Genomic DNA, 12108 nt, shown 5'->3' with positions numbered 1-12108 from the left:
TCCTAGAATGGCATCTGGACCTTAGATACAGTTGTGGGCAGATAGGCAGTTGCAGAGAGAGGGAGTCAGGACCTGCTGGAGGGTCTGAGTTACCGGGAGAGGTGGTGACTGGCTAGTTCCCACCTAACAGCTGGCTGCAGGGCCCTGCCTAATTCTGGAACTGTTAAGTGTTGTGTGACCACTGGCTGTCAAACCTCATCTTGCAGCTGCGGGCTGTGGAGAACAGCTCCAGGCCCTGGGGAGAAGACAGTAAGGGCTCAGCCCATAGTCACAGCCCCAGGTCGGGTGTGGAGCTAGAAACTAGAGAAGTAAAAACATTTGTTGCCTCTCTCCCACGTGTGTTTTCATTTAGTCCTGGCAGCAGACCTGAGCCGTGCAGTGCTGTCCTCATTCACTAGAGGAAGCAGGCTCAGAAAGATGACCAGGACACTAGCCCAGGGTCTCCCACCTGGTAAATGGCCAAACCTGCACCCTCCGGAGGTCACAGCCCCTGCTCTTCATCCGTGTGTCCTGTGCCTCCCCAGGGAAGCCTCAGCCATAGAGGGCAGCACTGAGTAGAGTGAAGGAGGGCTGTGTGTTAGGACTGGTGCCTAGAGCTGTCCCCTAGCCCTGCACCAAGACCCGTCCCAGAGTCCAGCTCCTGAGCAGGCCAGGGGACCTCAGCAGCACGCAGGCTGAGAAGGTCAAGAAGGAGAGCTGTTTCTACGGGACACTCATCTTTGGAGGACAGGGTAGGGCCCGTGTCACCAGGAATAGCTGTCCTCTGCTGCCCCCTCAGGCCGCCGCGAACATGGAGAGCAGCCGTGCCCAGCAGCAGGCCCTCGCTCTGGAGCAGCAGCAGGCGGAGCGGATCCACGCGCTGGAGGCCCAGCTGGCGGGCCTGGGGAGAGCGCGGGTAGCCGACCTGACAGCCGCAGAGCAGGAGCTGGTGAGTGAGGGAAGGACTGGGGCTGGGAGCGCCCCGCTCACGCGCAGCCAGGCTGCCAGGCCATTTGACAGGAAGAAGACCAGCCTGCCTCTGAACTCGGGCACCACTTTTAGGGGAGTTTTTCTATTTTAACAGCACACCTGCTCATGAGACTGCTTGTAAAAAGACTGCTTTTTACAAAAACCCCAAGCAGATGGTTTTTCCTTTTCCTTGAGCTGCACGTGGACTTCCTGGCACTTCCTGACCGGTCCCATCAGCTGCTTTCCTGTCTTCCTGAAATGCGTACTGCTCACCCCTAATGGCTTGCGCCTTTCCCTGGTCTCCCTCCTTGTTCCGTAGGCTTCAGAATCAAGTGCCTCAGTTCTTCTTGTGAGGAGAGTGTCAGGTGACTCTCCCTTTCTGACCCCAAACCCTATCCTCCTGTCCCACCCCTGCAGTGGCAACAAAAGGGAAGGGGGCAGTTTTAAAGGTTACATGTCAAAGAGATAGGCCTACACCCAGGGGAAATAGCATAAAGACCTTTTCTTTTATGTATACTTTCCTCAATTTGCAGAGAAAGCTGGAGCAAGAAAATGCAGCCCTTAAAGAAAGTAAGAATGAATGTGAATGTTCTTTACAGCATCACCAGCTTGAACTAAAGAAGCTGAAGGTATTTATCTAATTGCGTCAGTTTCACAAAGTCATGTCTTCTTAAAACATTTTTATTTCTGGCCGTGCTGGCCTTGTTGCCGCATGTGGCCTTCTCTGGTTTCGGTGAGTGATGGCTGCTTGTCATTGGGTGCGAGGGTCTCTCACTGCAGTGACCTCTCCTGCTGCAGAGCACAACTTCTAGGTGTGCGGGCTCAGCAGTTGCAGCGCATGGGTTCAGCCACCTTGCTGCATGTGGAGTCTTGCAGACCAGGGATCAAAGCCGCATCCCTGGATTAGCAGGCAGATTCTTAACCACTGGACCACGAGGGAAGCCCAAGTGTCATGTCTCTATGTGTGCATTTGGAGTGGCCAAGGGAGAGTTCTATACTATGAGTAGAGAAGGAGCGGAACTGGCATTTGTGGATGGTAGGGGGTTGTCGAGGAGGCAGCTGGAAGTTTTAAGCAGAGGGATGATGTGAGAAGTTTTGTTTTAAGAGGATTACTCTGGCTCTGTGTGAAGAATGCTCTGTGAAGGAGGCAAGTACAGAAGCAGGAAGACCTTTGAGGAGGCTTGTATATCGCTGTGCTTGCTCTGTTTAAGAATATAAAAGGCAAAAGTGAACATTTTAGCAGGGATTCAGAAATTATAATAAAAGTAGTTTTGAAAAGGAATCAAATAAGAATTTCAAAACTGAAAAGTGCAGCAGCTGAAAGTAAAAATGCAGTAGATTTCCAAAGGACCTGAGGAAACTTTTTGGAGAAATAGATATTTTCACTGTTTTTTTTTGGTGTTGGTTTCATCATAATTCATCAGTTGTACTCTTTAAATATGTGCAGTTTATTATTGTCAATTATACTTAAGTAAAGCTCCTAAAAAACAATTAATGAGCTTAACAGCAGATTAGAACTCAAGAGATAAGTAATGGAAGAAAGGGCAGTATGAAATGCAGGGAAAAAATGATAAAAGACAGGATACTGTGAGATGTTTTATCGTGTGTCAGTGGAAACTCAGAGGCAATGAAAAAAACTGAGAAGCATTCAAGAGATGATGGGTGAGAATTTTTCAAACTGATGAAAGCTGTCGAGTCACAGGGACAGGTATAAGAGTTCTTACAGATCCAAACAGGACAAATTTTAAAATCCATACCCAGACACCATATTGTAGTAAAAAGAAAAGCAACAAAACACCAAGAATTAGTTGATAACAGACATGCACTAAGGAAGTACTGGAAGGAACATTCTAGATGTACAGAAGATGTAAAAAGAGAGGAACGAATGGATAGCAGTGCTTATTGCAAGTATGTGCGCAGGACGAAAATCTGATGCACAGCACACTGTTCATGGCCCAGCTGGGGGAGAAGAACCACCCCAGTTATGTGAGTGAGAATTTATGTTCTAAGGTAAAGTTTCTTCTCCAGCACTGAAACAGTTAAAAGATATCACAAAGGTAGCAAGTGTAGGACTCAGCTTTCCAACTGTAGGACTAAGAGAAGAAAGTGAAGAAGTTGGAATTAACTAAATTTAGGAATATAGAAGAGGAGCTCCACAGATTTGCCAGTCAGACCTCTTATGAGGGGGCTCTGTACAACAGTTGGTGCTGGTGTGTGTGCTGGGCGATAGGGCCATGAATGAATTCAGCTGCAGGTGTCAGAAGACTGCAGAGTGGATGCAGCTGCTGCTTCAGGAAGAACTTGCTGCTGCCAGGGCCAAGCTGCATTGCTTGCAGAAACGGCAATCTGACCAAAAGGAGGAGTCTTTTCCTCCCTTCTCCTGCATTCCAGTCTCCCTGGAGCTCCCCCTGCTGGCAGAGATGAGTATGGATCAATATCTAAATATGGAGCCGGCTGGACCCGGAGGGAGAAACATGGTTTGCAGAATCCCAGGTTCAGCCTCTAAGAGCAGAATATGAAATATGGGGTGTGGGCTGAGGCAGTAACTGAAAAACAGCACACACAGGCTTTTTCGGAGCGTGGTTAATTTTCAAACGTTTGGGCGAATTTTCTCAATGTCTTGGATTTCTGGTTTAATATCATTATGGTCAGATAATATTCTGAATGATTTCAGTGCTTCGTATTTATTTAGACTTATTTTATGACCCAACCTATCTTGGTAAGTAACTGAATGCACTTGAAAAAATATATATAGTCCGCTCTTAGGGAGAGCGTTCTGTAAATCTAAACAGGTCAGATCGGTTAACAGCATTGTCCGGGTCTTCTGTAGGCTTCTGATTTTGTTTGTTTGTTTGCTTTGGTCAGTGTGCCTCATCTCTTACTGAGAGGGGCGCTAAATCTTCAACTACGATCGTGGATTTGTCTCTGTCTCCCTCTGTCAATCTGTGCTTCAGGTATTTTGAAACATTATTTTTAGGTGCACACTTTTTTTTTTGTATTGTTCGGATCCATATTTTTCAGAACAGTCCTCTGGGAAAATCATTTCCAGGTGCAGAGAACTGTGCGTGTGGGTGGCCTGCTGACTTGCTCAGTGACCCTGAGCTCAGCCTCAGATCCTGGGTCGTGTGTGTTTCTGTGGCACTAGCAGACTTTAGAACCACACAGATTCAGTTCTGGGTGCCACCCTGGCCCCTCACGAGCTGATCCTTGAGGGAATCTAGTTTCCTTTTTTCATACTGAAGGTGATGACCCTTGACCTCAAGAGGATGATACCGTGAGGATAAAGCATGACCATGGATGAAAAGTGCCAAGTGCAGTTCCTGGCATGGAGGTGCTTTGAGCCTCTGCTTCCTGCCCTGACATGCTTTCCTGTTTTCTTGCTCACAGCCTGCCTCCTGTCCCCTTAAGACAGCGTCAGTCATAGTGTCTCTCCTGAACTTCCCCAGAAAAGGCTCCTGTAGGCATATGACGCTCTTGTCACCCTTCCCAGCACCTGGGCCTTCAGGGCCAGGATCTCATAGCTCGGCTCAGCCTGAAACCCCTTGTTCCTTCTCCTGTATCAGCAGAGCTTCTCCTATGCAGGGGATTGTCTGGGGTAGTTCAGGGTCCCATTGTCAGCCTCTTGAATTCCAGCACCGGTTTTCCTTCTCCTCTAGAGGTGGACTCATGGAAAGCCAATTCTGACAGCTCCCCGGTAGACGTCAGAAGGGACAGGCCGTGAGGCTGGCATCTCCCTCCATTCACCCCCAGGCTTTTGTAATTGGAAAAGGAGATTTCACAGGTGAAGCTGAGCAGTTCACAGAACCAGAAAGGCTTGTCCGACTTGAACGTGGGCCTCTGGTCTCCTCCTTGCTTGCCTCACCTGACTTACCCTGTGTCACCCAGCTTGTCCTTGCATTCCTCCATGATGGATGATAGGACATCACTTCAGCAACTCCACACTGATAACATTCCAACTTGGCAACTCCAGGGGAACGAAGACATGTCCCGCTCAACGTTACCATACTAAAAAGGGATTTTGATATAAAAAAGGATTTGATTGGTTCATCTTGGATGACAGAGCCACCCTTGGACAGATTGATTTGGCCGTGGGGATGAGGTACTATGATTGACCAGGCCTGATGAACATGCTTATTCCTATAGCCACAAAACGGGGGCATCATTATTGGCAGCCCTACCAGAACCATGTGGAATTGCAGGGCGGGAGTGGGGAATAGCAGTGATGAGGCTTTTACGCCCAAAAGGGGTGATTGTGGGTAGATAGAAACACCAGACATTCCTGACCAGTGACTGAGAAGCCATATTATTATTCATCTGGGGGTTGATGAGTGAGCACAGCATCATGTCAGGGAAGAGGACTGATGTGTTTGTCAGGAAAGAGGCGCCGTGATCTGGGAAGGGCCAGTGGGGCAGCCCTGCTTGAGGTAGAAAGGCCTGGGTGGTAGAGTGTAGCAGCCAGAGCCTTGGCTCTGAGCTCAGGCACTGGCTTAAAACCTGGCCCTGCCACTTACTCGCTGTCAGATCTCATGCAAATTACATGACCTCTCAGAGCCTCAGTTTTCTCTCCTGTACTATGGATGATTTTGATGAATCTGACATTTGCCCTATTAAAATTTAGTAGTTGCTTGTTATCATTTCTGTAATCAAATTGTTCCAATCTGCTGCTCTGTTCACATGGGCCTGAGTCATCTGGTTCTGTGTTGATTTCAGTAGAGCAGCTTTTCAAGTCTGGGTCCTCTAGCCTTTGGCCTGAGTACTGACTGGCGTGCTCACGGGACGACCGACCTTCAGCGGTGTGCCTGTCCCTAGAGGGGTTAGTGGGCTGTGCACTGGGACAATTCTCACAGAGGAACGGAAGGCCGTGCGGCCAGAAGGTAGCCTGGGAACCTCGGGGAACAGGAGACACGCTCGTCTTTTCCTGTGAGACAGTCCTCTCTCTGTGGGCTTCACGTGGTGTGTGCAGCAAAGAAAGTGGGAACTGGGTTTTGGGACTCAAATCTCCTACCCGTTTTCTGGATTGTAGGAAGAATGGAGCCAAAGAGAAATCGTGAGTGTGGCAATGGCTCAAGCCCTGGAGGAGGTGCGGAAGCAGAGGGAAGAGTTGCAGCAGCAGGTAGGGCCCGTGGGATGCGGCCCCCAGCAGTCCCAGCCAGGACTGATCTACCTCCCATCTCTTCAGAGCAGGGGGTGGACACAGGTCTAGGAATGCTGCCAGCTGCTTGGTTTCCCTGATGTCTCTGGGAAGGTAGGAGAAAAACGTTAGAAACCCTCCAGACTTCCCTGGTGGTCCAGTGGTTAAGACTGTGCTTCCAATGCAGGGGGTGTGGGTTTGATTGCTGGTCAGGGAACTAGATCCTACATGCCCTATAGTGTGGCCCAAAAAAAAGACAAAAGGAAAGAAACTCTCACCCCATGGGATAACCTTTTAAAGTTTTGATAGTTGGTTACTGTTACAAATGTTATCTGGAGGCAAGTCCACACCCAGGTTCTGATTCTGGGAGGTGGGCCCCACTGGCTGCAGGCCCCAGAGACCACAGTTGAGCTTTCAGCCAGAAGGGTGGGAGAAGCTGCCATCTTCTGAGGACAGGCTCAGGCTCAGGCCCCAGGTCTGGGTAACTGGCTCTAAGGCTGTGGTAGGTTCTTAACAGGTCTGTTGGGGTTGCCTCTGAAAAGACCCTATGATAATCACACCTTCATGAATACCACAACAGTGAAGTCGTGTGTATCCAATGCTGGGCACGTCACAGGCACGCAGGACATGAAGTTACAGTCGTGACAGCCTGTGGGAAGGCTGGGCTAATGGCCATGTCTGTGGTGGGCCCACTGCAGGCAGGGGGCCGTGGGGGCAGGTGCCCCTGTGCCTGCCGAAGAGAACTGACTTGCGCGTGTTTCTGTTAATAGGTGCAGAGGTTAGCTTGGGAAATGTTCTAGGCTGTGGCCTTCAGGGAGGGATTCATGGAGGACCCTGGGTAATGGAAAAGTGGAGACTCCTTTAAGAAAGACGTGATTGCTACTCCTAGCCTTCTCTCATATTGGGTTTTCTCTCCAAGGCCACTGACCTGACAGCCATGATGGGCGAGAAGGAGCAGAGTCTGCAGGAGAAAATGGAAGTGATTCTCCAGAAAGAGCAGGAGATTCTCCAGCTGAAGAAAGGTGAGGCCCCCTGCCCCCGGCTGAGCCTTCTCGCCTGGTCTTGCTGGGGACCCCAGCCTGGAGGGGCCCAGTCAGTGTGCTCACTGCTTCTGTGCCTGGCCTAGGTCACGACTCTGCGCTGTTGCAGACACGCCAGCTGCAGAGCGAGCTGGAGGCCCTGCAGGGCCTGAGGGCCGAGGAGGCCACAGCCACGCGGGAGGACCTGCTGAGGCTGACGGGCCAGGAGCGGCCCCTGGTGCTGTCAGCCAGCAAGCCCCATGTGAGTCCCGCCTGAGCTGCTCAGGGTGTGGGGGCAGTGGGGGGGCAGCATGTCACCAATGGGCGGAGGCAGTGGGCAGGCCTGGGGGGCGCTGGGCAGCTTCAGCTTCCTCTTCAACGGGAGGGCACCTCCCTGACGAGGGGTTTGTGAGCATTGAGGAGCCCATCTGATGCGACAACACCTGTCCGCGTTCAAGTGCTGAAGCCCTCCTTCCCAGCTGGCTCCTTGTGTGGGAGGTTAATTGTCCCCCCGGAGGGCCCTGAGGGGATCTCCATAGTCTGGTTCCTGCTGGTGCCTGGCGGACACATCGGCCGTCCTCTTTGCAGTGAGTCTGGCCCCGCCGCAGGAGGTCAGTGGCGTAGCTTGACCGTTACCTGTGCTGCCACCACTCTGTAGGTGACCTCAAGGGCCAGGCAAGACCCCGAGTACCAGCTTCCAGCTTTGGAGGGAATACCAAACGGAGAGATGGGGGCAGCCACGGATCTGGGGCAGCTACAGAAGGAAAAACAGGACTTGGAGCAGCAACTTCTAGAGAAAAATAAGGTGAGGATGCTCCACCTCAGCTGTTTATGTCTCCTTTCCCGTCTTTGTGCCTAAAACCCCCAAGCCCCTTCTCCAGGCTTTGTGCTGATGCCCCTGGGCCGCTCTTGGGGGCGGTCTTACCTCTCCCATTAGAAGGCCTTCCACCTGGCTCCTCTGTGCTTGCTTGCCTCGTGCATGGCCCTCTCCTTTCTCACTCCACAAGTCTTCTCCAGCCCTGACCTGAGGTGGCGTCCCGAGTGTCAGGGCTGGGGGCAGTAGCAGGCCTCGGTGTCCCCACCCCCTCTGCCCTCGCCAGCCGGTCCTAGCCAGTCCCCTGGCCTCTGCACCTTCTTCTCCAGCTGTGAAATGAGAGTGCTGATGCTTGCCTTGAAGCGGTTTGGGGGTTTTAGGGGGCGGGTATTGGGTGATGAATTGAAACTGTTAGTTTCCTGTAAATTTTCTGGTATTTGATAGAGGCTTAATAAATGTCATGATTCCACCCACCCTGCCTGGCCTCTGCACCTGTAAATGCAGGGGTTCATTTGAGCCTGGGTTTACTGTGTCCTGTGAAGTTAATGTACGGCCTGGTTAGTGCTCAGGTGTGAAATTCTGCCTGCAAATCGTGTGGTTGCTCTTTAACAAGGGAAAAGGGGTTCCTTCTTTCTCTTCCCCGCCCCCACCTCCCTCCCTCCCCTCCGTCTCCCCCTTCCCCTCCCCACACCCACTAATCTCTTCTGGGAAATACAGACACGCACACGCTGTGTGTCCCCGGGCCCTGCCCTCACTCAGCTTCTCCAGGTCATACTCGCATCCTTGGTGATCTCACCCGTCCTGTGTGCTGCTGGCACCTTACCACGCTTCAAGTCCAGACAGCGCCCATGAACTCAAGACTTCTGTATCTACCGTATTTCTCTGTGTCAGTGTCTGAAAGGCAGCTGAAATCGGAAACATTCAGAGCCAGACTTCAGACTGACCGCACTTTCTAGCATCTGCTGCCATCTTTTCTATCTCAGGAAATGGCCAGAACCTCGCAGCCATCCCTGACTCCCTTGTTTCTCTCACAGCCAACGTCCAGATCATTAGGGAATCCCTCGGGCTTTCCCTTCAAACTATACGCAGAAGGAGCTGCTTCTCCTCCCACCCCTGCTGCCACCTGCTACCTGGTGACCACCCTGTCTTCCCTGGAGGACAGGGATGGGCTTCTAACTGGTTCCCCTGTACTTGTTTTTTCCAGCGCTCTGATGACTCACTGTCCCCATAAAAGCCCAAGTCCTTACAGTGGCCGCAAAGCCTGAGTGGTCTGGCTCCTTACTGCCCTTCACCCCGCACCCTCTGAGTGGTCTGGCTCCTTGCTGCCCTTCACCCTGCACCCTCCGCTTCCCCTGCATTTCCTCGCGGCCACAGCAGCCTCGCCTTTCTGTGAATCCCAAGCGCCCTCCCGCCTGGGCCCTTGCACTTGCTGAGCCTTCTGTCTGGAAGATCCTCGCCCAGTCCCCTCGCCTCCTCTGTGGTGTCATTTTCTCAGTGAGGCCTCCCCTGCTGCTCTGCCGACCCTCCCCACCAGAACTCCTGTCCCCCCACCTTCCTCTTTTTCTCCAGGCCTCTTATACCTTGTGATACACTGTAGATCTGCTGGTTAACTTTTTCCCTCCAGAGGGCAGACATTTTTTCTTTCCTTTTTTTTTTTTTCGCTGTTTCCTCAGTCTCTAGGCCAGTGTAGAGACTCAGTATTTGTTGAGCAAATTAATGAATGAGTCAAAAACCTAGAAAATCAAGTAACATAAAATAGCAAGTGTACTTTTGGGGGAATGCCCAGCCCCGTGGTCAACCAGAGAATACACAATGAAACAGAATCTCACCATTCTGTCAGTGAGGTGTTGGCGGCAGTGTGACGTGCTGCACAGGAGCTGGAGGCGCTTTCACAGTCCCCAGCCCAACCATCTTGTTCTCTAGAGGACTGTGGACATACCACTCTTGAGAAAATGAAGCTTCTTACAGCTTTGTTTAAACATGGAAACTCAGGGAATTCCCTGGCAGTCCGGTGGTTAGGACTTGGCGCTTTCACCGCCATGCCAGTGGTTTCAGTCCCTGGTCAGGGAACTAAGGTTCAACAGACCAGGCAGTGTGGTCAAAAAAAAAAAAAAAAAAAGGAAATTTGGCTGAGAAGACATGGGGCATCCGCTAGAGTTACTGTCACATTAAAAGTTATTATTAGGAAAACTAAAGCTGTGGAAACTCTGATAAATGCAAAATACTATTCAGAGTTCTAGCTATTCAATGCAAGAATGCTGACATGGACTAGAAGTTCATAGGAAAAACTCCTTTTGATATGTTAGAGCTGTGAGGTTTTGGAGAAATTTTTATTTAAAATTCTTCCCTGTATTGTTTATACAGTAAATGTTTTCATTGGAAAACAAAGTTCAGCCTTTCTAGTTATTAATGGAATGTGTAATAAATTATATTTAAGGCCTGTAATACTAATAATTAAACTCACCAAAAATAGGAAAATAAATGAAAGCTATAAAACCCAGCGTTGTTGGGTTATGCCAAAAAGCTGTGATCTCTTACGCTGTTCCAGATCAGCATTGAGAATTCTTACAGTACTCTAGGAGATCAGTGGTGCTGGTGAGAGCTGTAAAGCTCTGGCCCAGGTACCCTCTTTTGGGCTGATAGCACGTAAGTATAATTCTGAAGGACAGAATGTGCTGTGCAGAGGCATTTCGAGCTCTGCCGCCGACAGGGGCGAGCGCCTGAAGCAGTCCTGAGGACCCAGGCCGTAGTGCGGGTGGCTCTGGGCGGCGGCCCGGCGGGGCCCAGAGAGCGAATGCCTGCAGAGCAGCAGCGCGTGAGGGGCGGGGCCACGGCGGCGGTGTGCCGTCAGCACCAGCCTCTCAGGAGACGAGGCAGGGGCGTCTGACGGGTGTATGCGGGCCCAAGGGTTTTCTGTCTGTGCTGTGGTCCTTGGCACCTTAGAGATGGTGAAACGTGCATTTAATGGATGGCTTTTTGTGGGGGTGGGACTTTGATCACAGACCATAAAGCAGATGCAGCAAAGGATGCTGGAGCTCAAGAAGACTCTGCAAAAGGAACTGGTGAGTGACCCTTCTCCCCGCTGCCCGAGCCCTGCTGGCTGCGTGGTCCTCCTCAGGCCCTTGCTGCCTGATGGGGCTCCCTTCCTCCCCCGGGACCACAGATCTCTGGGAAGTCAGATGTTGGCTGGTGGGACAGTGGCCCTGCCACCTTGAACGTGCTCCTGGAAAGTGGCTCTGTGACCCCTGGCACAAGCCCTCTTTCTGTGAGCCAGTGTGTTTTCTGAGAGGTCAGTGAGGTGACGTGTGCAGCACGCATGCATGCAGAAGGCCAGGTCAGGTGCTGACTGCCCCAGGAGACAAGTCCTGACCTGGATAAAGGAAATGGCTGAACTTCCCCCCAGGTCCCTCTATCCCTCCTCCCAGCCAGCACCCTACCTTGTCAGGTGCTGGCGCTTCCTTCCCAGCTGAGCCCCTGTCACCCTGCTGTGTTCTGCAAAGAGCTTCAGGTGATCACAGCCTAGGCCAGGTGACTTTCCCATGTCATTTTCAGACCTGTCTTGAAGGGCTCAATGTAGCATCTTTGGTTTTTTCAGAAAATCAGACCCGATAATGAGCTTTTTGAAGTCCGAGAGAAGCCTGGGCCTGAGATGTCAAACATGGCACCTTCGGTCACAAATAATGCTGACGTGACTGACACTCGTGAGATCAACTTCGAGTACCTCAAACACGTGGTTTTAAAATTCATGTCCTGTCGCGAATCTGAGGTAAAGGGCTTTTTTTTTTTTTTTGAGCAGCTCTCAGTGTTGAGTTTTATTTGCAAAAATGTAATATTTTAAGCCATCATTAATTCACAATTGAAGTAGGTACTTACTCATGCTGCTGCTGCTGCTAAGTCGCTTCAGTTGTGTCCGACTCTGTGCGACCCCATAGACGGCAGCCCACCAGGCTCCCCTGTCCCTGGGATTCTCCAGGCAAGAACACTGGAGTGGGTTGCCATTTCCTTCTCCAATGCATGAAAGTGAAAAGTCAAAGTGAAGTCGCTCAGTCGTGTTCGACTCTTCGTGACCCCATGGACTGCAGCCTACCAGGCTCCTCTGTCCATGGGATTTTCCAGGCAAGAGTACTGGAGTGGGGTGCCATCGCCTTCTCCATAAAGGGCTTTTGAATTGAAAAGCGCCAACCACCTGGTTCATT

At 51.2% G+C, this 12108-nt stretch overlaps 1 protein-coding gene across 6 annotated transcripts in view; it reads left to right on the top strand.

The window, feature by feature from the left end:
* The window catches only part of GOLGA1 (golgin A1), a 47135-nt gene that overhangs the window by 31838 nt on the left and 3189 nt on the right, over nucleotides 1-12108 (top strand). For 5 of the 6 annotated variants that reach the window (XR_008700584.1, XM_055541120.1, XM_055541118.1 and 2 more), the window contains 8 exons: nucleotides 779-928; nucleotides 1482-1577; nucleotides 5972-6061; nucleotides 6999-7101; nucleotides 7206-7360; nucleotides 7757-7903; nucleotides 10915-10974; nucleotides 11508-11678. Coding sequence is in view for 5 of the 6 variants with exons in the window: in XM_055541120.1 (XP_055397095.1) it covers nucleotides 779-928; nucleotides 1482-1577; nucleotides 5972-6061; nucleotides 6999-7101; nucleotides 7206-7360; nucleotides 7757-7903; nucleotides 10915-10974; nucleotides 11508-11678 (972 nt within the window). In the remaining variant the exon portion in view is untranslated. The remainder of the gene's footprint in view (nucleotides 1-778; nucleotides 929-1481; nucleotides 1578-5971; nucleotides 6062-6998; nucleotides 7102-7205; nucleotides 7361-7756; nucleotides 7904-10914; nucleotides 10975-11507; nucleotides 11679-12108) is intronic. The other variant, XM_055541122.1, reaches the window with a different exon arrangement.

Source organism: Bubalus kerabau, chromosome 11 (genome assembly GCF_029407905.1).
Source record: "Bubalus kerabau isolate K-KA32 ecotype Philippines breed swamp buffalo chromosome 11, PCC_UOA_SB_1v2, whole genome shotgun sequence".
NCBI lineage: Eukaryota > Metazoa > Chordata > Mammalia > Artiodactyla > Bovidae > Bubalus > Bubalus kerabau.
The sequence above is the reverse complement of the archived record's forward strand: the minus strand, read 5'-3'. Positions and strand labels throughout refer to the sequence as shown.